The sequence below is a fragment of the Stegodyphus dumicola genome, chromosome 3, assembly GCF_044657685.1.
Source record: "Stegodyphus dumicola isolate Sdum_Otavi_A_Nest chromosome 3, ASM4465768v1".
NCBI classification, from domain to species: domain Eukaryota; kingdom Metazoa; phylum Arthropoda; class Arachnida; order Araneae; family Eresidae; genus Stegodyphus; species Stegodyphus dumicola.
Genome location: NC_140770.1, coordinates 142,436,567 through 142,461,845, shown reverse-complemented (window position 1 = coordinate 142,461,845; position 25,279 = coordinate 142,436,567). Strand labels below are relative to the sequence as shown.

At 32.1% G+C, this 25,279-nt stretch overlaps 1 protein-coding gene across 4 annotated transcripts in view; it reads right to left on the bottom strand.

Moving 5' to 3' along the window:
- Positions 1-25,279, bottom strand: part of LOC118191847 (potassium channel, subfamily K, member 16-like) — a 277,734-nt gene that overhangs the window by 123,754 nt on the left and 128,701 nt on the right. Inside the window, exon 1 of one of the 4 annotated variants that reach the window (XM_085813395.1) lies at positions 14,446-14,609. The exons of 2 other annotated variants lie outside the window; for them this stretch is intronic. In XM_085813395.1, coding sequence (XP_085669521.1) covers positions 14,446-14,493 — 48 coding nt within the window. In that variant the 5' untranslated portion in view covers positions 14,494-14,609. Of the gene's footprint in view, positions 1-14,445; positions 14,610-25,279 lie in introns of those variants that run through there. One more of the 4 variants, XM_085813391.1, reaches the window with a different exon arrangement.

Sequence of the window (25,279 nt, the reverse complement as noted above, 5' to 3'; positions counted from 1 at the left end):
ATTTGCCATAAAAAGTCTGACCCTAGTAAAATAGTTATTTCCCGTTCATGCCCTGTATCAGCAGGATTAAATCCTCTCATTTTCAAGCGTTGAATCAAACCTTTGTCTGAATTTTGACTGTAGCGCCAGTTATTTTTTCAACTACCAATTTTTTCAACTTCAATATTTATGGTATTGCTTGGTTGCGAAACATTTTGTAATTCAAGAGGAACTACGTCAAATGATGATTCTTGTGGTTTTCGTGCGCCAAATGAATATACTAATAAATTTTCTTTTCTAATAGGCTTTAAATTCAGTTTTCTTACTAAATTTCTTTTTATAAAGCATTTTTCTGAACCACTATCACACAAAACCCTTGCATGGATTCTGTTTTCACCACCAGAGACACATACAATACAAGTTTGGAGTAATGTAGAAATAGTTTTATATTTCTGTTCAGAAACGCAAGATACTAAGATTGTGGATTTATCTGTGTTAATATTTTCAGGACTTTCATGTTTTTCTGATTTGTTACAGAACAGCTCATTGTGAAATTTATTATCACATTTCGAACATGGGGTTAATTTACTTTTACAGTTAGAAGACAGGTGTGATTTCAAGAACACTTGTAACAGCGTCCTCCCTTCTTTAATTTAAAACGTTTCTCTTGGTCTGTATACCTTTTACAACCCAAGCTTGTATGATCTGAAGAATCACAAAATACACAATATATTTTTATAGAAGTGTTCAAGGCAGCAGCCGAAGGAACACAGCCGAAGAAACGTTCTGATTATATTTTTGTTTGGAATTAAAATTACTGTAAGTGTCATGTATTTTATTATTAGAAGAATTATTTACTAATAATGTGGCCTCACGGGCACGTAAATCTTCTCTTATAAATTCCAACAGGTCATTGACCTTATACTCATTTTCTGTATTCTTTTTCTTATGAAATTCTAGAACCATGTTTTCTGGTAACAATTTTAACAGTATAGGCAAAAGTAGATGCCCGTATGAACCTGTTGTTACCCCCATTCACTTGAGATTACTACCCTCACTTGCTTTCTTGTTTTTTTCCTAACTTTATTAAGAGCGTTTTTTGACGAAAAACCTTTGTTACAACCAGGCTATTTCGAAGCAAAGTTGAAGAAGAATAGCCGAGAGAACTGATTTAAATGTTACATGAAAGTAAAACTGAAGTTTATTTAGTTACGTCCTCTTTAAAAAGTTTTTCTTGTATTTTTTTATAAATTTTAAAAGTCGGTAATATATCTATCAATTACAATTTCGGAATAATTTGAGTAGCTCTTCCAAAAATTATTTCTCAATGTAAGCATTTTTTCCTGCATTTTCATGTAATGTAAAAGAAATAGATTATTAAAGTGCTAATATCAAGTTATATGATGTCTTTAATAATCTAAAATGGTATAAAATACTGTGACCGTTTGGACTAAAGACTTTTTTTTTTTGTTTTTTTGTTCCAAGTTAGGCTTTGCGACCGCGGTTTTCCCCGCCCTATTTGACGATTCCTTTTGACTCCCATCCATCTACAGGGAACGTCTTAAACCAAAGGCGCCCTGTCTCGAAAGTAAGAACTTACCACAAAACTATAGGGAGTGAGAAGCAAGCTACATTTCAGCATCTTTCTAGCAGGAGTTTTAATTTACTTAAAACTTTCGAAACCGGCAGAGATGCAAGAATGATTACATATAAGATATCTATTCAATGCTAATACTAAATTGTAACGTATTATTAATGTTTATTAGTCCAAAGGGGCAATTTGCCCTGAAGGACTATTAATTTCGTTTTCGCATTTTGCGTTGAGAACTTTAAACGCGAATCACTTTTCAAATTGATGCCACCAAATATTATCGCCCTGTATTATATTTAAAGAAATTAAATAATGAAGAATCTACATGAATGTATGTATGTTTCTGTGATAAAACAACAGAACCTACAGCCATCAAAATTTGAATAACTTAATCTTCCATAGAGAATATAGGCATGTGGAAGCCCTAATTTGAATTTGAAATTTGTTTTATTATCGATTTCATATTTTGTAACATTTCAACGAATTTTTGATTAAAAAACCTCATTTTAAAATTGTTTTGCGATATTGCTGTTGAATTGAATTTTATGGTTTGAGCACGTAGATCATGATATTTAATAAATAAAGGTGACACACAAACCGTTAAAAAAACACGTTGTTTTAGACGTAATTTTAAAATCTGAAAAGTTTCAGTTTTTTTTTCGTGTTTCAATATATTATAGTGTTTACCTTCTGTGGCGTCTCCTATCTTTGGATTACTTTTCTTAGTTATAATTGACTTCTTTAAACGGCCTATTAAATTACACCCATTTTTGCTGCATTTCATTTAAACTTATTTCCTCGAATTTCATTACAGATATAATTCTAATTTAATTAATTTAAGTTCTTACTTCGGTGCAAGGCAAAAATGCATAAAAACTCAAAGCATCTTCATTAAAAATTGTAATCCGAAATACATAAAATACCAAAACAATTAAAAAAAAACACTTTTACAATTAAAATTAAGAGTTTCTACGCAAAAAAAAAAAAAAAAAAAAAAAAAAAAAAAAAAATCAGCCAGGGAGAAGGAAGGCAGAGTTTTCGGCGCACAAAATTGAAAATTTACTTTTGGTCACACTCAGCAAAAATACACCGACTTCCTTGTACGGCCTATTAAATTATACACATTTCTTGCTGCATTTTTTTAAACTTATTTCCTCGAATTTCATTAAAGAAATATTTCTCATTCAAGTAATCCAATTCTCACTTCACAGCAAGGCAAAAATACATTTAAAAAAAAATTGTAAATTTAAAAATTGTTAAATTTAAAAAAACCTAGTGCACCAAATGCAGTTAAAAACAGTTTCTAAAATTAGACTTTATGCAAAAACAAGCACTTCGGCCAACGGATATGAAGACAAAGTTTTCGGTACACAAAATTGAAGGTTAACTTTTGGTCACGCTGGGCAAAAAGATTCTGAAACTGGTGCATAAACTGACATAATTCATTATTCTACTAAGCGTTTCAAATGGAGACAAGTATTGCAAGCATATTGACTTAAGTTACAAAAATCAGAACTGGAAACTCCGAAGAACAACATAATTCAATTACTTTTAAAGCAAAAAATGCACAATTTACGAACATAAAGGAATAAAATCTGGACTCACTGAGCCGGGTAATAGCGCTGAAATATTTTTATGTATCTATTTATATATGTTTGTTGTGGGCGGTTGCAACGAAAACGGGAGGTGCAGAACTACTTGTTATAAGTCTCAAATATAAAATTTCTACCTTCTTACTGCTAGTCGTTTTTGAGTTATGCGAGATATATACATACGTACGTATGTACGCACAATTAGTCACGAAAAAAATCTCTTCTGAATAGATTTTAAATCCATTTTACAATCTGTTTTATAGGAAAAAAAGAGTTCATTATGCTGTCATACAGATGTCAGGAAAAAACATCGTTTAAATGGATTCGAGAGCTGTCAAAACGGATATTTTTGTTGAAATATGGTACCTAATTTTTTTTGCGACTACAATACTTCCTTTACTTCGTACAAGGAAGTAAGAAAAGTCTTTTCTTTTATGATACCTCAAGATAAAAATTTTAGCATTTATTATATGCCTCACCAAGGAGTAATCTGTTAAGATAAATTAACTACAAAAATGAGGATTGTTTTTGATGTCCATTTAATGCACTAACGTTTCTCCCTTAATATCTGAATTTAGTTCCGAACGTAATACCAGGTTGGTTAGTATCACTTTTGCAATTTAGATTGAATAATGTTGCCATGAAGCTAATAATAGTGAAGGTGAGTTCCTGCAGATAACATTAGCTCAGGATGATAGAAACGCTGTCAGATTTCTCTGGATGACACGAATATGGAACAGAAGTTCTGGGAGCTACGAGGGTGAGTACATTCTTACTAAACATAACACTGGAAAACCAGATAAAACTGTGCGAAGAAGCTTACCCCGCTGCTTTCCAAATTCTGAGTAATAAATTATATGTTGGTTTTATCCACAGTTAAGATAAATAATCTACCTTATCTCAGATATAGATGCTCTATTAAGTGCATTATTAGGTGAAGTTCATTTAAGAAAAAGCAGGATTCAACACGGGAAAATGGCGAACAAAACTTACAGCTAACCTCAAGATCAATGAAAAATCTATTTCGGATACTTAAATACTAAACTTACAACTATCTCAAAAAACTGTTACTGATTTGTAAGATTTTTCGATATAGAAGCAACTCAAATAAAAATTGTATAAGAATTAATAACGAAAAACTGAAGAATACGAAGAATGCCTACGAATTAAAATCGTCAAAGAGAGGTGTGATAACAACTGTCGGAAAGATATGAGAAAGAACTGGGATTATTTCTTCACACATAGTTGGAGCAAAAGTGATACTTCAAGAGATATGACAATGAAGATCCGTACCATAAGAATAGTGTGAATAACTACATTACTTGAACAAAAATTCATTATCGAAACATTTATTTGCACTAAAGGAAACTGAAGAATCAACTAATTGGCAAATGAAGATAAATGTTTTGAAGATGCAAGCAAAAGACGTGTGATTTATTTAGTTATAATGTTACAAGTGGAAAATCCAGTACAATTTTAGCAACCTCGAAGTGTGCCGGTACATGAAATTGCATTGCCTAGATCTGAATTTGCTCTTTGTAGGAGTAGTAACTTGAAACTTCTGAACCATACTAAATTTTATTTTTGGTTAAAGCTTCCATAATTATTCAACATTAGCTTCATTGGTACTTGTAAAAAACAGAATTGAAGGAATAATAAATTTTTCTAATTTAGATTGGTGGAATCAATCTTCCATAAATGAATAGCTTACAAATTTGCCGTTTAGACAAGGTAAAAGAGCATTGTAGAAAAACGATGATGATCAATGGCTCCAAAAAAGTGAAATTTCTCATTTGGTTGAATCTGAAACCGAGGAATCCAATACATGTTTCGCAGGAACTGATTTAGAAACACTTTTACACCTTTAGAAATTCAGCAGTTTTAAGAAAATATTAACGGACCACAGCTTGAATTCAGAGATTTATTTACAATATGAAGAACAATGGCTACCGTAATTACAAAGGAACTTCAACTGGTTGAACTGTACTGGATTAAAAACACGTAAATTGGTACTTTGCTCAAAGCATTTGGCTTTAACCAAAGGAAAAACAATGCTAACAAATTCTATTAGGTAGTTGGCGATTTTATATTAGAGAAGAGGATGATGACCTAAAAATTACAAAACATTATTTATTGCATACCTATTTTACATTTTAATTAAGTATTTATTCAGAAAAATCAATTAATAAATCTACTTATAAGTGGATTATATTTGCATCGTTTGTTTTGGCAGAAATTTTCTGACAGTCGCTTTAAGAACTAATTCAAAGTAACCACCACATTTAGCAATCATTAAAAATTGAAAAAATAGCCAAAACATAAAACACCGAATGCAATTAAAGGAGTTAAAGTTTTTTTCTTACAATTAAAATTAGAGTTTCTGCGCAAAAACACGCAATTCGGCCAACGGGCAAGAAGGCCCATTCGTCAAAAAGACACTGAAGGTGCAGAAACTGACTAATTCACTATTCTGCTAAGTTTCAAATGTAAACAAATATGGATGCTCTATTAAACTTAGTCGCCCTTAGACAACTTTTAAATTGTTGATAATTCTACAACTATTTCATGCAGATTAAATACAGGCATAAAAACTTTAACCGGAACATAATTCAATCACCTTTAAAGTAAATAAAACACAATTTGCCAACATATAAGAATAAAAAAAGCTTAGCTCACTGAGCTGGGTAACAGATTGGGTGTATATATATTGTCACGGTTTTTGTATTTATTTAGCTATTTTTACTAGAATTTGTAATTAAAATTGTTTTATATTCCCGTGCAATGCAGCGCGAGACTTATTTGAAGAGAGAGTTCTTCCGGAAAAGTTAAAATGCAGGAGCACGCGCATTTAACATTTAATAAATAGATATCTCGTATTTGTACTCGAGAAAATACCAGAATGATTTCGTGCATAATTAAAAAAGCTTATAAAAGCTAGAGGAAAACATCTCAATTCAGTTGTTTACTTAGTGCTCTGATTGAATGTAGCGAATTCGCGGTGAGATCGGATTAACTTTTTCTCTGCTTTGAATTGAGTTCTATTCAGCGTTTTAGTAGTTTAAAATATAACCACTGTTGAGATATTATGATATTGTACGAATATCTCTGAGGAAATTTAAGCATTTTGTATTTATTCTTGGGATAATGATAAATTTTATTCACTTTTCATTGGCCTTGTGCATTCAATTAATTACGAACCCGTACGCACACAATATATATACTTTTGGTCCGGTCGGATTACAACCAAAAAGGAAGATGTACAACTACATCATACAAAATTTCAGCGTTATGAGGCTACTCTATACCAGATACATACATACGCACGTACGGAGGTCATGGAAAATGTATCATCTGAATCCATTTCATAACCCGTTTTGTGAAAAAGAGTTCTTTATTCTCTTTTTATGTACAAATGCCATGCATAAAACATCGTTAAATTGCATTCGATACCGGTCAAAATGAATATTTTCGTTGAAATATAATACCCGAATTTTTATTATAATTTAAATATCGTAATTACAGTACTTCCTTTACTTCGTACAAAGAAGTAAAAAAAGATGGAATTATTCCGTAAGGTCTTGATCGGAATTAAATAAGACGAAGTGATAAGGAAAGGAATATACAAACTGGCATGTTCTCTGAAAATCTTTCTTTTCGCAACACAATCTTTCGTTGCATTCCTATTTCGGTAGTTAAGTACAAGCAGCTGAAAATCTCGAAAGGGAAAATTACGTGATCAATGTTTATTCTTTCCGCTTTTGTTTATTCTTTCATAATGATGCCTATTCCGCTTTGACTAGACACTTTTCTCTGTCTCTGAATGGCAACGCGAAAAGCAGTACAAGCGCTTTAATTTAAAACCATAAGTGGCAACAGAATGGAATAGAACATTCATTCGATTTATTTTAATTCGGTTTGAATGCTGCTGATGAGATTATTTCAATATTCCAATAAATTCATATTAAAATTAAATGGAATATATTTTTAAGACAGAATTACAACAGAATTGCTTCATATAGAATTTTAGATGCGGCAAGTCTTTGAGTTATCCTGGAACGTCAGAGATACACCGCGCCATTATTGTTCAATATCATTGCATCGTTACAGGAAAGTGAAATGAACAGTTTACCACATTTTGCATTTAAGCCCACAATTACGGCCGGCCGGTACCCCCCCCCCCCCACACACACAACCAAACTGTACCGATTTCACTATATAAAACAATTAAAAGGAGAAGTTATTTCTTAACAACTTGATAAATATCCACCATTTGAAGAAAACGTTTCAGTGCTTCATAAAGAATTACGCTTCGTTTTCAAATCATGTGTATTTACAGCAATTTTTTCACTCAAAAAATCATATAAAAGCAAAAGAACAATAAAAATGTCCGATGAACTTCTTGAATATACTCCTTGCAATCGCAATTAAGCTTCCTCGATTGTTATTAAAAACCGTTTACTCATAATTTTTTTCTACTAAATATCTTTCGAATTAGAAAGTCAACTTCCTGGTCAGATATGGCACGGACTATTCGATTTTTCACATAGTGCTTCCTGTGGCACTGTAATCAAGCTTGGATACTCTGATCGTAACACGTTGCTTAAAATGCAATTCAAACTCGATCTTGGAGTCTTTTGTGGAAACTGTGAGTCTAATAATTAAGATGGATGTGTTCCGGTTTGTGAAAGAAATATTATCGTTAAGGTTTTAATCAAGAAATGGATTTGAAGCTCTCGGATATTGACCAGATTTCGTCAAAAACAGGGAGATGTATGGATGGGTAGTATACGTCGTCTATGGAACGTCTTCTTTGTAGTAAAGATTTATTATGAAGTGTTTGCAAGGCTGAAATATGATTTAGAAGAAAATCCATGCCCCATCTTAAAGTACTATCTTTGAAGAGAGTATGAAAAAGATTCCCGAATGTTAGGAAATATTCAAGACATATAAGGAAGATGTCTTCGAATCATGAGATGCTTTATAAGTATGTAAGGATTCCATATTTCTTTTATTCATTTCATTCGTTTAAATCATATTTGAAAACCCCATTAATTTTATCAGATATACAATTAATACATATTGTACTGTGGTAGTTAATATAAAGATGTTTTCTGATTATCTGCATTCCCCATTTTTATGTATGGTAAAATTGCTCTATTTTTGACGAATTTTATGGACAAATACAGTAATAGCCAGTCCACGCAAGCGCATACTACATACATGTTTGAGTACATATCGATACACATCGACTTAGATGCTTTGCATTAAAGCGTAATTTCTTTTACCGGCTGTAAAAATGTAAATATCGGTCACTTAGATTTTTAGTTCTTTCTCACAAAATTTCACGGTTCTTATAAAATGCTTCCTTTTATTAAGCATAGAACAATACCTATGATCTGTAAAGATAGCCAAGCAGAAGGTGTTCGCCAACTTACCAAGTTGTCAAAGAATTGGCGACTTTTCGCTGGGGTGCGAATTAATCGTAAATAATCATATTTAAATTCCGCTGGCTATTGTTGGAATATTTTGTTCTGCTAATGCGGCCTTTGGAACATATTTGTGATCCAAAAGTTACGAAAGATTAGAGGGCACCTATGAATTAAAAGCATCTAAATATGTAACAAGCTTGTAAATTGTATAGCTTTCCTTTATAGCACCTTATTTCTACAATAACACTATTCATTAATTCAGCTTTATTAGAAAATGATTAAGAAAATAAACTATGCTTTGAAAAATATATTTTTTTTTTCATTTACATTAACTGCGTTTGAACTTTAAATACAATCACGGATTTATAAACACTGTTTTAATACTTTCATGCATTTAGATTTATTGACAAAGTCACAGATCATCTTTGCTTTTCATCTTCATCAAACACCAGCTTAAACTAGATGCATTATCGTAACCATGGTTGAGTCAGGTTATTTAATTACAGCAAAGCCTCGAGGGCTATCTGCCTGAGAGGAGGGATGCCTTCGTGGAGGACTTTCTAAGGGAAACTGGCTCGTATACACGTTACATATGGGGAAAACCACGAAAACACCCATGCAGCCAGCCCGTTCGCGGGATTCGAACCTCGGACCGAACTACCAGTGTTCAGCGACTTTACCGCACGGCCGCTTGTGGGCCTATCGTAACCATGAGTTGATTGGTTAGTGTGACTAATCCAAAACACACAAAGACTATGTACGATCGTATGGTAACAAATGAATCTTTTTTTAATTTAATTTTTTTATTTATCATACACATACAAGATAAGTCTTTATAAATATTTAGGAATACGATATTATTTCTTATACTTTAACATTAGAAGCAGCTCAACAGCGGCCGAGCGGTACAGTCGCTGAACACTGGTAGTTTCAGACGAAAGGGTAGACTGCATGGGCGTCTTCGAGGTTTTTCCCATGCGTAACTTATATAGAAGTAAGTTTTTAAAAAGTCACCCGCGAATAAGACACCCCTTCTTCTTAGATAGTCCTCGATTACTTTGCCATAATCAACTAAAATCAAAAACAAAATTGTAGGAACATTTGGTTTCGGAGTTCTTTTTTTTTTTTTTTTTTTTTTGCTTTATTACACTATATTATATGGCATCTATCATCTATGCGATTTGGCGTGCCTATTAACGGCAAAGTTGCTGAGTACTGGTAATTCAGTCCGGGTTTCGTATTCTGGCGAACGGGCTGGTTGCATGAGTGTTTTCGTGGCTTTCCCATGTATGAAACCAAATGTGACTTGACAAGAGTTGCCATTCCAAGCGACATAAGATCTCTAAATTAGCTTCTACGCGGCCTGACGAATAATATAATTCTTAATGTTACTATTTGACGTGGTCTTAGATTAAAAGTTATCTTTCAAATTATATTTGTGGATCTTCAAATTTTACTGCATTTAAAAGCAATAAATGTACATTTTAATAGTTCCTAGCTTTATTTTAGTCATTTGAAAGTTTGTCTAATTGATATAGTTTAAAATATTTTAAATTACAATTCCGCTAAAATTTTTATGAGCATTTGTACCTTTATCATGCATTAATGACAACTAACGTAAAAAAATGTTAATCGTTCACATAATGCTAAAACGCTGTCAAAATTCCTTCAAAGATTATCTTTAGGAAGCCTTATGCTTACTGTGTTTAAACCACAAATTATTGTACTGGAGATGAATGAAGATAAATTAAACGAAATGAAGACTCATTACACTTTTCTGAGCTGAACAGTAAGCTAACAAGCTAGGTTTACATCATAAACGCCAAGCCAGAACTTCTAGGTTTACCTACAGAATTACTTATTCTACTATAATAAATTACACTCATGTCCATAAATTAAGGATAATGCAAAATCAGGCAAAGGAAGAGTTAGAAGCAAAACAAATTTGACTTATCTGTAAAGCTTATTTATTAAACAAAAGGTAAAGAGCAAAAAAAGTGCTATATGTTTGATATTATTAAAAAAATTAGCAATTTTTTCTCCCTGGAGCAAATTACAAAAAAAAAACCTATTTATAAAAAACCAATATTACGTGGTTCGTATGATTGTTAATACATTGTATGTCTCCCAGACGATGCAATAGAGTCCGTACAACGCCTAGGCATGCTTAGTATCAAATTATCGATCAGATCTTGGGGGATATTACACCACTCAAAAAGCAATGCTCTCCGAAGTTCCGGTAGACATGTAGGAGGAGGTTGATGGGCTGCAACTCGTCGGCCAAGCATGTCCCACACGTGCTCTACTGGATTCAAGTCCGGTAAGAATGCTGGCCAGTCCATACGGGCGATATCCTCCGATTGAAGGCATTCGCTTACGATGTTTGCACGGTGAGGACGGGCGTTGTCATCTATAAACACAAATTGTGCGCCCATGGCGCCCAGAAACAAACGTACATGTTGTTCCAGAATGACGTCCCGATAGATTTGGCTTGTCATGGTTCCAATTTGAACATGCAGGTCAGTTCTGGAACCCAGAATAATTCCACCCCAAACGAGCACTCTGGCACCACCGTAACGGTGTCGTTCAATGATGTTTTCTTGGTGGTAACGGGTACCTGGAACTCTCCATATGAACGTCCAGCGAGAATCAGACTGCAAGCTAAACCTGGACTCGTCGGAAAACATCACACAAGCCCACTGTTGCGGTGTCCACAACAAGCCCACTGTTGCGGTGTTTGTCCACTGTTGCATGCTCTCTACTCCAGGCTAACTGCAGGCGACAGTGAGTTGCAGCAAGTGTAACGCATCTGAAAGGTCTACGAGCATATAGACCAATCTGCCCTAAGCGATCTGCCTTGAAATTGTCCCACCAGTGGCTGAAGAGAGCTGACGATACAGGTCTGAGGCTGTGCTTCACCTGTTTCTTTTGGTAGTAACTGCCAAATACCGGTCCTCATTCGGCGTTGTAACTCTGGGGCGACCCGTGCTTTAACGTCTACTCACATTACCATCATCTTGGAATCGTTGCCAATGCCTGGAGATGACACTCTGGGCAATTCCAAGTTCGTCTGAGACTTCCAGTTGGGTACGCCCACATTCCAGACGGCCGATAATTCTACCACGTAAAAAATCATCCAAATGCGTCCTTTGTGTCATAACTATTCGGTTATTGCACTGAAATGCTTATAAAGCGCCTGCGAACAATTTTAGTTCTTTGCCTGTATTTCTTACAGTGTCTCACAAAAGTAATGGGACACTTGTGCTTTACAAAAGGAAACTGTAATAAAATTAATTAAAAAAACATGTAGAAATTTTTTGTGGATGTGTTTCATACTTTAATTTAGTAACAATTATTACATAACATACATTTTCTCAAAATATTAAAATATTAATTTAATAAAAATACAATTGTTTAGAACGGAGCAAAAAATGGCTCATATAAGTGATGAGACACTACGTACTATGCAACAAAAATCGTCTGAAGTAAGCAATAAAAATATCTTTTGGGGTATTTATTTTTACTCAAAAGCAATTAGCAATAACTTATAAAATCGTCTGCAGTATTTCTCTCCAGTTTGTTTTGGAATTTTTGTGTTTTTTAGCTCTGTGCAGCCATGAATGCTAAACGAAAAGAAACTTTGCCTGAAAGTCGAAAATTAGTTATTAATTTGCATATTGAACGTGGAAAATCTATTAGAGAAACTGCTGAAACAGTTAACTTGAGTCATTCAACAGTTTTCAATATCATTAAACGATATAAAAAGAATCATATGATTCAGAATAAAAGAAGACCTAGCCGACCATCAAAGCTATCCAATGGAATAAAGCGAATTATCGTTCGAAATATTAAAAAAATTCCAAGAATGAGTGCTCCTAAAGTTGCTGCTGATTTACATGAATTATATGGAGTAATTGTTAATTCTAAGACTATTAGAAGAGTAATTCGATCTACTGGATATCACGATAGAGCAGCCAAGAAAAAATTCTTCGTAAGTGAAAAGAATAGAAAACAGACTGGCTTTCGCAAAATCCAACATAAAAATAAGAATTCTGATTACTGGATTGAAGTTATATTTACTGATGAGAGTAAATTTAATATATTTGGTTCTGACGGTAGAATATTGGTGTGGAGAAAACCCAGGGAAGAATTTCGCAAACAGAACTTGGTGCCAACAGTAAAACATGGTGGAGGAGTAGTTATGGTATGGGGGTGTATGTCGTCCGCTGGAGTTGGTAATCTTGTTTTTATTAACAGTATAATGGATCAGTTCAAGTATATTGACATTTTTAAATCAAAATTTGAAATCTTCAGCACGAAAATTGAACCTTCATAACGATTTTAAATTCTACCAGGACAATGACCCCCAAGCACACTGCTTTGAATGTTAGACTCTGGTGGCTGTATAACTGTCCTGAAATAATAAAAACACCACCACAATCTCCAGACTTAAATCCCATAGAGAATATTTGGCAAGAATTGGAATCAAGAATTCGCAATCGTGTTTTAAGCAATTGTGTTAAAAGGAAATCCAACAAAATATTAAAACCTTTTAAAAAGTAAAATTTTTGAATAAATATTTGATGGAAAAGTAAGTGTCCCATCACTTATGTGGGCCATTTTTTGCTCCGTTCTAAAGAATTGTATTTTTATTAAATTAATATTTTAATATTTTGAGAAAATGTATGTTATGTAATAATTGTTACTAAATTTAAGTATGAAACACACCCACAAAAAATTTTACATGTTTTAATTTATTTTATTGCAGTTTCCTTTTGTAAAGCACAAGTGTCCCATCACTTTTGTGAGACACTGTATATATCACTCTCTTACACTCTCGTCATTGTGACGTGCCATCGGTGTCATCTGGTTACTTACTGAAATTTCCATATGATTCTTGAAGATGTGTGTAGTGATTTTACAGGTGATATATTTATTTTAGAGTTCGATTTCCGCGTGACTCCGAATTATCCTTAATTTATGGACATGAGTGTATTTTAATACATGCTTCAGCATTTAATTCACGTCTCTTACAGTAAATTATTAAATTAGCAAATTTTTTAGCTTTAAAAATTAAAAACATTTCTTATTTTAGGAATACTTTAGTCGTATTCTTTTTTCAATCCTTTGAATGCTAAAAAACCTAAAAATTGCTATATTAAGATGCATGCTAATTTTAAAACTCTCGAATCTGAGTTCTTCAACTATAATAATATTTATAACTTTTGTTCAACTATTACAACTCAGATTATGAAGAAATATCAAATCAGGATTCATATTATCTGTTTCAAAAGCGGTAAGTGTCATAAAATATTTATTTGCAAAAATTTATTGGATTGAAACATACCCTTTACCGAAAAATAAGTAGAAACATATTTTATTAATACCAATGTTAGGTTCAATTTTGTCATAATTCATGCTTTATATTATATTTTTAAACATTATCGAACTCATTATACTGTATTACACAGCACTGCATCTCGATGTGTTACACAGCAAATACGTACTTCCGTTATCATAACCTAACAATAATTCCTAACTAATGACATAAAAGATCTTTTGCAAAAAGCAAAATTATTGCAAAAATTTAAAATATGGTATACCTACATTTAAAAAAGAAGTCATCTGAAGATCTTAACTTTGCCTCATAGAACATTTTTGCGTGGCATAAGATTCTCATTTATTCTATTCAGACTGTTCTCATTTATTATACTCAATTCTGAAGTGCTGCACATAAAATATCGAGTTATTGTAGTAAAATATAACTATTGCAATGAATTCGAAAAAAAATTAATATTTAAAATAATTTTTACACTTCATAAAACAAGAAAAAATTATTCGAAGTATTACTTACGTCTATTGAAAAGGGAAGTATCGTCGAAAAACGAAAGAGCGACGTCATGATAAATTTTAAGAAGCGTGTAGGAATCCAAACTATACTCCTAATTTGTATATGAACAACGTTTTAATAAATGCACATTAAAATTAAATTTATATATAAATTTATCTATGATAGCAGTTTTTCGTTCTCTACTTTTGTTAAAAGATCACTACACGAAACAAAAACAATCAACAAGCGATACTCAGCATTTAGAGTTGAATTGTATTCAGCTTCTATAATGAAAATAATATTTTTATATTCTATGCTGAAATAACTGGGATGTCATGCTTCACATTAACTTACTTAATATATCGTAATATTTTGGAAACTGTCACGTGCAGTCCCCCTCCCAAACACTGCATATGTTCGGGAGTTTAAGCTATTCATGTTTGAAATTTAATACGAAATCTCAGCGAATTAAAAGAAATGTGCTGCCATTTGACAAAGCAACTTTCAAATTTATTTTGATTACTTGACTTTCAAATTTAATAAAAAAATTCGGTGGTTTTAAAAGAAAAGTGTTGCACTGCCTAAAATAAAATCTGTTTACCTTCGACAAGTCAGTGAGTTGCCCTTCGGAAAAGAGTAGGATATTTAATTTTTCTTTCAAATTTAATCTATCTGTTCCCGATTAACAAACTAAGAAATTTAAAAGCAGTAAACACTGTTCTTCATCTCTTTTATTAATTACTACCTGGTCTCGAGATATGACATTAGCTAGACTCATCAGAATCATTATATATATATATGTATGTATATATATTTGTTTAATAACTATTTTAGGCTGTTAGTGTAATAAAAGTACAGTCAGAATAAAAGAAAGTCTTAAGAAAACTATGTGGGATTGTTATACATATATATATATATAATAAATTTAAATTTTAAATTCGAATTTAGTTTCACATTAAAGCAAGATCGGCTTAAAGTATACTGAAAAAATAGGTTTAAACAGTATCCAATTCCTACACGATGAATAAAAACGTTTAAAAACTTAATAAAACACTTATTACGCTAAGAATGAAAGTATTACGTCATTCCAAAGCTCTGATATGAAAGAAACGTAAACATAATCAGCTTTTACAATACTTAAAAGCTAAATCAGAGTTCAAAGATTTAAAATTCTTATTTCTACAATGTTTTCTTAATCTCTGTGAAAGGTGCCTAAATTCGTTTGCTTTAAATTTCCAGTTCTTAAATCCTATTTTGAAATTAGAAGTTTTTGAATTATTAAGTTAATTTAACCGCAGATGTGTGTAAATACTATGATAAAGAAAATGAAACAATATTTTTTTTGGGGGGGGGGTGGAAACTTACACGAATCAAGGGGCTTCCAGGAAAGTGAAAAACCAAACTATTTTCAATTAATGTAGAGGTGCATGAAATGTTTAAATATTCAATGCAATATAAGAATTAATATTTTGAGAATTTTATAAATTGACACTTTATTTTGAAATAAGGATGTTAAAACTATAGCATCTTATTTAAATACTGCGAGCTTTGTATTTTAGATTAAGAGTTAATATCTTAATCTCTCAGTTTACCAACACCTTCGGGTGTTTTTATTTCGTTTCAAAATTCGTAAATCTGAAAACCTTAACTCTATAAGCAGGTGTTTCTCAACTTTTGCTCATGTTACATGCTAATAATATCACCATAAGCAGGAAATATTGTAAATCCTAAACACTTTTGATCTATCAAACAATAAAGCTAATCAAACTTCCTAAAATGCAAACAGAAGCACTTAAATAGGAAAACTCATTTAACAATAAGAACGTTTTGAAATAAAGTTTAATATCAGTTCCGAAGTATTGCATTAAAAGTGAACAATGTTATTGCTGTACGTGTACTCACCATTAACGGACCCAGCTGAAAGCATACTCCGCCTAAATAATACTGAATAAATTAGAAGCATTGATTTTAAAATTAATTCTCGGATGCTACAGCAAATCACGTTATTTTCTTCTGATGAACTTGGGGATACCTGATAAAAATTCCAGGACAATGACTAATGGTTAAATGGTTAAATAAACACTGACTTCTTCAGAAAAGAATAAGCTTTTAAAAGTATATTTTTTTCTTCTTTTCCTTGTATATTTTCTAGGAAGAGTATATTGCATATACCTTGCAACGCTTTGCGTATATGTGCTACATATATCTGCATATAGTTAACTTAGAAAATGATCAAAATGACCAATTTGAAAGATTCGAATAATCAAAATGACCAATTTGAAAGATACTGAATGATAGCGCTTTTGTACCACATTTAAGTCAAAAAATCGCAAGCAAAGCACCTTAAATCGAGGATCACCTGTACTTCTTAGTACATCGAGGTTAACAACCATGAAATTTCACAATTCTTTTAGATGAGGAATGAAAGAGGAAGAAAGCAAGCAGCCATGCAAGTGAACATTAGCCGTAATGTCGTTAGTAGTTACTAGAATCTGTTAGGGAATTGTCAAATCATCAACAAGGGACTTAATTCAAATAACATCGTAGATACATCACTGGACATTGTTGAAACCGCCAGACTTCATAATAATCTCTGAGCAATTTCATTTCCTTGGCTTGCATCGAAGCATGCTACGGCCACTTGAGATACATATTCAGGCAACAGCTTAAATGCAGATTTTATGAAAGAGGTCTCTATCCAAGCAAGTCACTCTGTTTATGTTTCTTTGAAGCTTGCGCAGGGAAGCATTTATTTTATTTTCTGCCAAAAGAATGTCTTCTAGGCCCTCATGAATGGGTCTGAGTCTATTCCAGGCAGAAGTCGTATTTTAGCATTTTAATCTCAAGGTATATTTATTTGAGGAAAAACAGCGAAACTCATATAGTTGAAATAGCATGCAACTATGTATTTTAACAGTTTGATAAGGTGTTAGTGAACATCAGCTTTCTTACGTGAGTTTTAAGTCATATGCTGTTGGACATTTATAAGTTATCAAACAGTGTTGAAAAGGACTCTTCGATATTTATTTCGTTCTTTGACTGAAACAACTACATTAGACTATTTTACTAATGGATAAGTACTTTCTCACGTATAAAATTCACTAAGTGGCTGTGCTTACAAGTGATACTATCGGTATATATTTAAAAGATGTGTGTAGAATCCTGTGCATTGATTCTCCGAAAATACAGCATAACCTACACACTGCATTTCAAGCTGAACAATAAGTTTTATTTATGGTCGCTTGAATATCGAATCACTGACGTAAAGAGATTTTGTTAAGTATGTGTCTTTACTCAAAGAAACTGCATAGTTTTAAAATCATCTGCACATTAAAGAAATTTGGATGTGACTGGATTTGTTGATTTTGTAGTCTGTATCAATTCATAGCATCCATGAAAGCACCGCTAAATTCTATCGATACTCGATTCAGGTATGTTTCATTCTTGGGGTTTTTATTATTTGATTAAAATCTGTAATAAAAGTTAATTAGTTTTTATTGTCTAATTAAGTTATATATTTTTTTTAGAATTGTAACATTCATCTGTCGGTGTTCTTCATAATTCTTTGCATGGTATAATGAGTATCATCGTTAACATATTTCATTTACTTCAGAATATCTTGCACTTTTATCATTTTAAAAAATCTATTGGAAGTAATTTATCTTAAAATAAAATAATGACTCATAATTATGATATTCTCTTCATTGGTAACATATCTGAAATGTGCTTTCGAAAACTAATAACTTCAAATAAAAAGTTAACTTAATCAATAAATAAAATATGTAAATGTTTTGTAGTTCACATCTAATACATTCTTTGCTGTCTCATTAGGAATAGATATTGCTATCCATCCTTAATGATAATCTGTATGGTGTGGATTGTAATGACTATATACAGTCGCTCACACGTGTTTTCGGACACTTGCATATTTTCAAATTTATTTACATGGATGTTGTACTAAATATTGAATAACTGAACTCGATTTTTTTTTTGTAATATATTACGTATATTTATTTTAAGCCTTGTTTTTACAAAATGAGCAGCATCAAAATATTCCTTGCAATAAATAAGTTATTTCAAAAATTTTAATTAGTAACAAGTATAATAATAAGGACACTCGAAAATTTTGGTAAGATATACTGGCAGGCGGTGTTTCTTATCATATTTTTACTTCTGTATACGAAGTAAAGAAAGTAATGTAATAGTGAAAGATTTCGGGTACCATATTTCAACCGCTCTCGAAATCATTTGAACTATGTTTTTGCATGACATCTGTACGTATGGACAGAATAAAGGACTGTATATGCCAGATATGATTCTAAAATGGATTTAAAATTAATTCAGAAGAGTTTTTTTTTTTTTTTTTGAACTTACGTACGTATTGAGTGAGTAGCCGTAGAACGTTAGAATTTTGTATATGCGACTGCTATAACATGTAGTTGTGCACCTCCCTTTTCCGTTGCAATTGGCTGCAACAATCGTATGTATATATGTAATATTAAAAGCACAAGGAAAAAAGACGGAGCAGTGTAGATGCGTGATTAGATCCATATTGAAGAAGAATTTTGATTGCGTAGTATTTAAAGAACTTGGCAGTCGAGGCAGTTTTAATTCCATTTTTATTTGCAATTGATATTTGTGGCCACAATCACTTGGCACTCTAGTCGTGCCTTTCCACAGAAGATTTACATTTTTGATATTGTTGGAATAGAAAGCAAGCCAGCGAAATTACATCTTAGCAAAGTAGAGAGCAAAAGCTGAAGTGCGTAGTTATGAAGGATGGAAGCAGGCGAAGAGAAAAGTTTTGGTTTACAATTCGGTGATTGGTCGAGAGGGATCTGCATTATGGGTTAAGTAAGATCGCATGATTAATTTGAATGACACAGTTTAGACTTAAGCGCTATTTTTAGGATAGATAGAGGAAGTTCTGAAATGAAATAGAAAATAATGGAAGTTATAGTGAATTAAGTTTAGAAGTTTGCTTTCATATTTTTTATCTTACATATATATATTCCTACTCTGTTACCTGGCTCGGAGAGCTTAGTTTTTTTTAATCTTATGCACTGGCAAAATGTGCATATTTTCCCGTTATAAGTGATTGAATTACGTGGTTTTTGTGTTCCGGTTAAGGATTTTATGCCTTTAGTTAATCTGCATGCAATAGTTGTAGAATTATCAAAAATTTAAAAATGTAAGTGGCGAGTTAAATCTAAGATACTGTCATTTGTTTACATTTGAAACTCTGCAGAATATTGAATGAAGTCTGTTTCTCCACCTTTCCGTAAAAATTTCGCTTTACTTTGATGGACAAATAATACATTTAACATTTTTTAGACAAAGCGATTAATCCATAACCCAGATAATATGCTGCCGGTTAATTTTTAACCTTGTTAATACGTCGCCGGTTAATTATTCTTCAAATAACTTAAAATATAGTCTCATTATGCGCGTTGTTGTTATTGACAAAATTATTGAAATACAACTAAATATATCGAGAGTTACATTTGACTGAAAATGAATGCATATGATAGATGCATTTATTTTTAGCCGAATAATAAATGTAAATACATAGATTATATGTTGAAACAAACAGTATCTTAATTAAATGAGAAATATATCTCTAATGAAGTTCATTGAAATAAGTTTAGATGAAATTCAGTAAAAAATGTGTATAATTTAATTGGCCGTACAAAGAGTCATGGAGCGTCTACATAATTTTTTAAAATTTAAACGTAAATAAATCACAATAATTATCGTCCACATTCAGAAATTATTATTTATTTAGAAACATTTCCACATGTGAAGTGACCGTGGTAAGAAGTGAAAAAGTAGCAGCAAGTTTCATTATAAAATTAATTAATCATGATATTAAAAATGCTAAAAGTTGTCAAAATAGCTTCAATATCCTTGATGTAATTAAAAATACAATACAGTCGTTAGCCCATGAGTCCAAAGAAAAATGTTTAAAATTCTATTCATTTTCTTGGTCTGTTACTCTTACATTTTGCAAATATACAGCCAAATGCGATTTCAAAAATAAAATATTGACTAAAATATGAATAACATTTTAAGAAACTAAATGTAAGATGATAAAATTGTGCAAAGCAATGAGCATTTTGTTAAAGCTATTTAAAGCAATATATGCAAGTCATCCTAAGTTACAATGTCGGTTATACATTTTTCTCCTTTATAGTATATCTTTTCTGAACGGAACATTGAAAGGCGTGTTAACTGTGCTTTACTGTATTTTTTCTTTTAATATATTTTGTTTTCAGCTGCATCTTAGTCTGGGACACAAAACATTCTTCCGAAAGAAACGCAATTCAAATAAACAAAATCAAATCCTGAAAAATTTATATTAATAAATATATTTAAAATTCTCAGTTCGAATGAATAAATAGAAAATTTTAAAACAATTATCTGAAGAGACAAACAATTAAAATAAAAGTATACAAATTTAAAAATTACCTAAAATAATAACTATGACCAAAAAAATTATATAGAAAACTATATGAAAAAAATAAACGATGCACCTTTTATTTAAACTACGCAGTTCGAATGGGTAAATGGAAATTTTTAAAACAGTTATTTGAAAGAAACCATGCAATTTAAACAATTAAAATGAAATTCGAAAAAGAAAAATTTACTTAAAATAATAACAATTATAATTAAAAATATAATAGAAAGAACATTATTTGAAAAAAAGGAACGATTGTGGCTTTTTTTCCACTCACGGGAAAGGAAAATAGGTTGCCATATATTAAGAAGTTCGCCAAGTGAACTATTCTTGGCGCAAATTGAAAAAAAAGCGCCAACACAAATTTGTGAGTTTCTCCGTAAATTTCGCACCAAATTTTCATATTTAGGCATAATTTGAGTCATAGAATCGAAATATGTAAAACAATTGGTATGTTATTTCAGAAAAAGTACGATTTTGTGTCAAAATAACTATGTTAGAATAGAACTTTATATAAATGTAATATATATTTTAAGTCGCGCTTTCGAGACATGAAGAACGCAATTTGAATTTCGTCAATCGGCCCACGGGAAATATAGAACTGTCCTATTTTTTTTTCTTTTCCCCCCGCAGTGTACCACTGTATCTAAAGAATACTAAGTTTAGTAGAATCGAACTAATACTATATTGGAATTGAAAGGTAGAATCACGTATTGTATGCACAGCATCTTTGCAGAAGCACTCACCTTCGTCGTTACATTTGTATTTTGCTTGCTTACATCAAAATGCGGATAGAATACTGAATATTCCTTATAATAAAAAGGTCAGTTATTTCATCTAGCAGTTAAATTTTGAAAGACTTATTTTTATTCAAAGTTCCATTACTTCACCAATATTACGTAAAATTTCAAGTCGTTCTGTTCAGCAGTTCTTATTTCAGACGATTTTGAACGTGAATTTTAGTTACATTCCCCCTGTACATTAACCCTGCATTAGAAAAGTACGTACGTATTAGAACGAAAATGATTTTCCTCATTCTAGATATATTTTAATAGGTGGGTGACATCTGTCAACTTCCTATTAAAGTGCATCTAGAATAAGGGAAATCATTCTCGTGCTACTGCCGCGATTACAAACACCAACTATTGACGTTCAGCTACTCAAAGGCGCGACTCCAAAAATCAACGCACAGTGTTTTAAACTTGAGACAAATATAACTGTGGGACACTTGTCATCGACGCATTATTTAATACGGGGTTAAAGATTAAAAGCACGTGGTAGTTCCGGGCGCACAGGCAGCCCGCGTGGGTGCTTTCGTGGATTTCTTCTTGTATAACGTGGATACGAGCCAGATTCCTTTACAAAGTTCTCTAAGAAGACATCCCTTCCTTTAGTCAAATAGCTCCCGCGTGTTTTGCAATAACCAAATAAAGCAAACCTAACCGCGCTACAAATAGGAAAAGCCACGAAAAACAAATATGTAGCCACCCGTTTGTGTGGGACTGACCCAACATTCAGCCGTCATAACCACTCGGTTAATGGTGGAGCAAACGTAAATTAAGAGATGACTTTTAGCATTCATTCTTATCGCTGTTCAATGAAAAATATTATGGAAAATCTTTGACGAAAAAAAGTAGATATAAACTTTTAAACGATCATGCGAAGCGAAAAAAAATGCGATATTATCAAATAACACAATGAAGATCAATATCATTCGAATGAATACGTATATGCTACTTATATAATCAGTAAAGAATCTTGTATTAATTCTCCCAAATTCTCAAAAAAAAAAAAAAAAAAAAAGAAAGAAAGAAAAAAAAAGAAAAAAGAAAATAAAAAGTTTTGTTAAATTTTACGAAATATTTGCGCTTTAAAAAATGGATATCAGGTTTAAAATTAATGGAAATTAAAATCAGTATCAAAATTTATAACAGTGTCTATTTATTTAGCTGTACATGCCTATTAAATTGTGCACCTGTTTTAAATGCTTGTTCCGGCGGGTTCTGTTGTCATGTTGATAAGGGGGCTGTAGCCTTGGACTTAGTTTCAATCCTAGAAAAGACATGTGTGTTTGTAAGTAGTATATATGTGTTTATAGTATGGACGCATTTAAAGTATTATCGAGGGAAACGTTTATAAGGTATTCCTCCCACCTTCTTAGCATGCCTTCGTGGTGTAGTAGTCAGCATACTCGACGCGTATTCGAGAGGTCTGCGGTTCGAGTCCCGGCGAAGGTATTGCTTATTTTTTATATCTCCTGCATTAAAAAAATACTTAATGTATCTACGAGTTTTCTAAAGGCTTGGTGGAAAGAAAGGCGGGTATGAGATCCCTGGAACTATCCCACTGTATGCCCTTTATCAAACCATAAGCACAAACACGCATGCGCCATTAGGACCGATTTATTCACAGAAGGATGGATATACAATTTTTTCCCTCTCTATTTAATTCTACAACTTTGAGGAGCTCAAACCTAAGGAAGAAGATTACTTATAAATAATCTAAGCTGACTGCAAAACTCGGAGCCTAGTACCTCGTTAAAAATCTGAATGGTTTCAGATTTTAAATTACGTTCAAAGGCGCGTTTTCTTAACGTTTTGTGTTATATATCACGTTCTTTGCACTTAAACCATAAATTCAGTTCAATAGCAATGTCGCAAAATAATTTTAAAATGAGCATATCTTTAGGATTTCCGATACACAGTTCCGCGCGCTGGATATAAAAAGGTGTGTTTTTCCCGTAGAGTGTTGTCATTGCTCGCTTTTAAATGGTTGATTTTGTTAGTCAAAAATTCGTTAACGTTTTAGAAAATATGAAATCGATCATAAAATAAATTCCAAATTTCAAATTTGATCTTCCACATGCTCTTAATCGTAGGACGATTACGTCATTCAAAATTCGATGGCTCTATGTACCGTTGTTTTATCACAATGGGAGAAATATACATACATTTCTGCAGATTTTTCATTATTTAATTTCTTCAAACATAATGCAGGACATTTGGTGGCAACAGTTTGAAAAGTAAACGGACATTTATAGTGATTCAAAGCAGAATCGCAAAACGAAAACAATAGTCCTTCAGGAACAAATCCCCTTTAAACTAATAAAGAAATTTTTTAAAATATCTAAAAGGTTTCAGATTTTAAATTACGTCTGAAGGGGCGGGTTTTTTTTTTAATGTTTTGTGTGTTGCCTTTATTTGTTAAATATCATGTTCTTCGCACTTAAACCATACAATTCAGTTCAAGAGCAATATCGCAAAATAATTTTAAAATGAGCATATCTTTAGAATTTCCGATACACAGTTCCGCGCGCTCGAGATAAAAAGGTTTTTTTTCCCTGTGGAGTGTTGCCATTACTCGCTTTTAAATCGTTGTGTTTGTTAATCAAAAATTCGTTAAAGTTTTATAAAATATGAAATAGAAAATAAAACAAATTCCAAATTCTAAAATAAGGGCTTCCATATGCCCATATTCGGATGGAAACGTATGTTATTGAAAATTAAATGGCTCTAGGTACCGTTATTTTATCACAGTGGGAGAAACATACATACATTTATGCAGATGCTTCATTATTTAATATCTTTAAAATGTAATACAGGACGATAATATTTGGTGGCAACAACTTAACGGAAAGTAAATCGGACATTTATAGTGAACCAACGTAAAATTCCAAAACGAAAATAATAGTCCTTCAGGGCAAATTGCTCCTTTGGACTAGCATAAAAATAAGCATAAGCATAAAAAATACATAAGAATACATAAGCGTAAAGGAAATGTGTATTTCATGAATGTAAATCATTAACAGTTACTGAACAGGTGTGCAAAGTTTCCATCACATTTTAGCTGCACATCATGTTTAGTTTGCGTGACCTGAAGTTTGAAACATTTTTTTTTTTTTTTCAGTTAATATCATTCTTGCCTCTGCTACTGCAAACGCAGTTTCGCTGATTTTTTTTTTTTGGGGGGGGGAGAGAAAATCACCCAAAACAGCGTTACGTGTGACTAATAGATAATCATAGTTAAGAATAAAGTTCGAAGGAAGACGTTACAAATTTAGCAAAGTGTTTAGAAAAAACACTTTTAGTAAGATATAGTGGAAAAAGAACTTGAGTAATTTTGCTTCCCTATGTTTAAACTTTAGACTATATCCCCTTCCGTCACGCTGAATTCTTATTTCAGCAACAGAAATTCGTTTGTCTAGTGGGATTATATATATGTAGAAGTTTGTAAGTTGTAGTTTCTTTTCTTATTTATGTACAGTACCACCTACGCGGCCAGCCCCTAAAGTAGTTATGAAAACAAGAAATGTATAAGGAATTTATTGAATGCAACTAGTGTAGTTTCACGAGCCCAGCTAGTAAAATAAAAATGACAGTCATGAAAAATTGCGTTTACTAC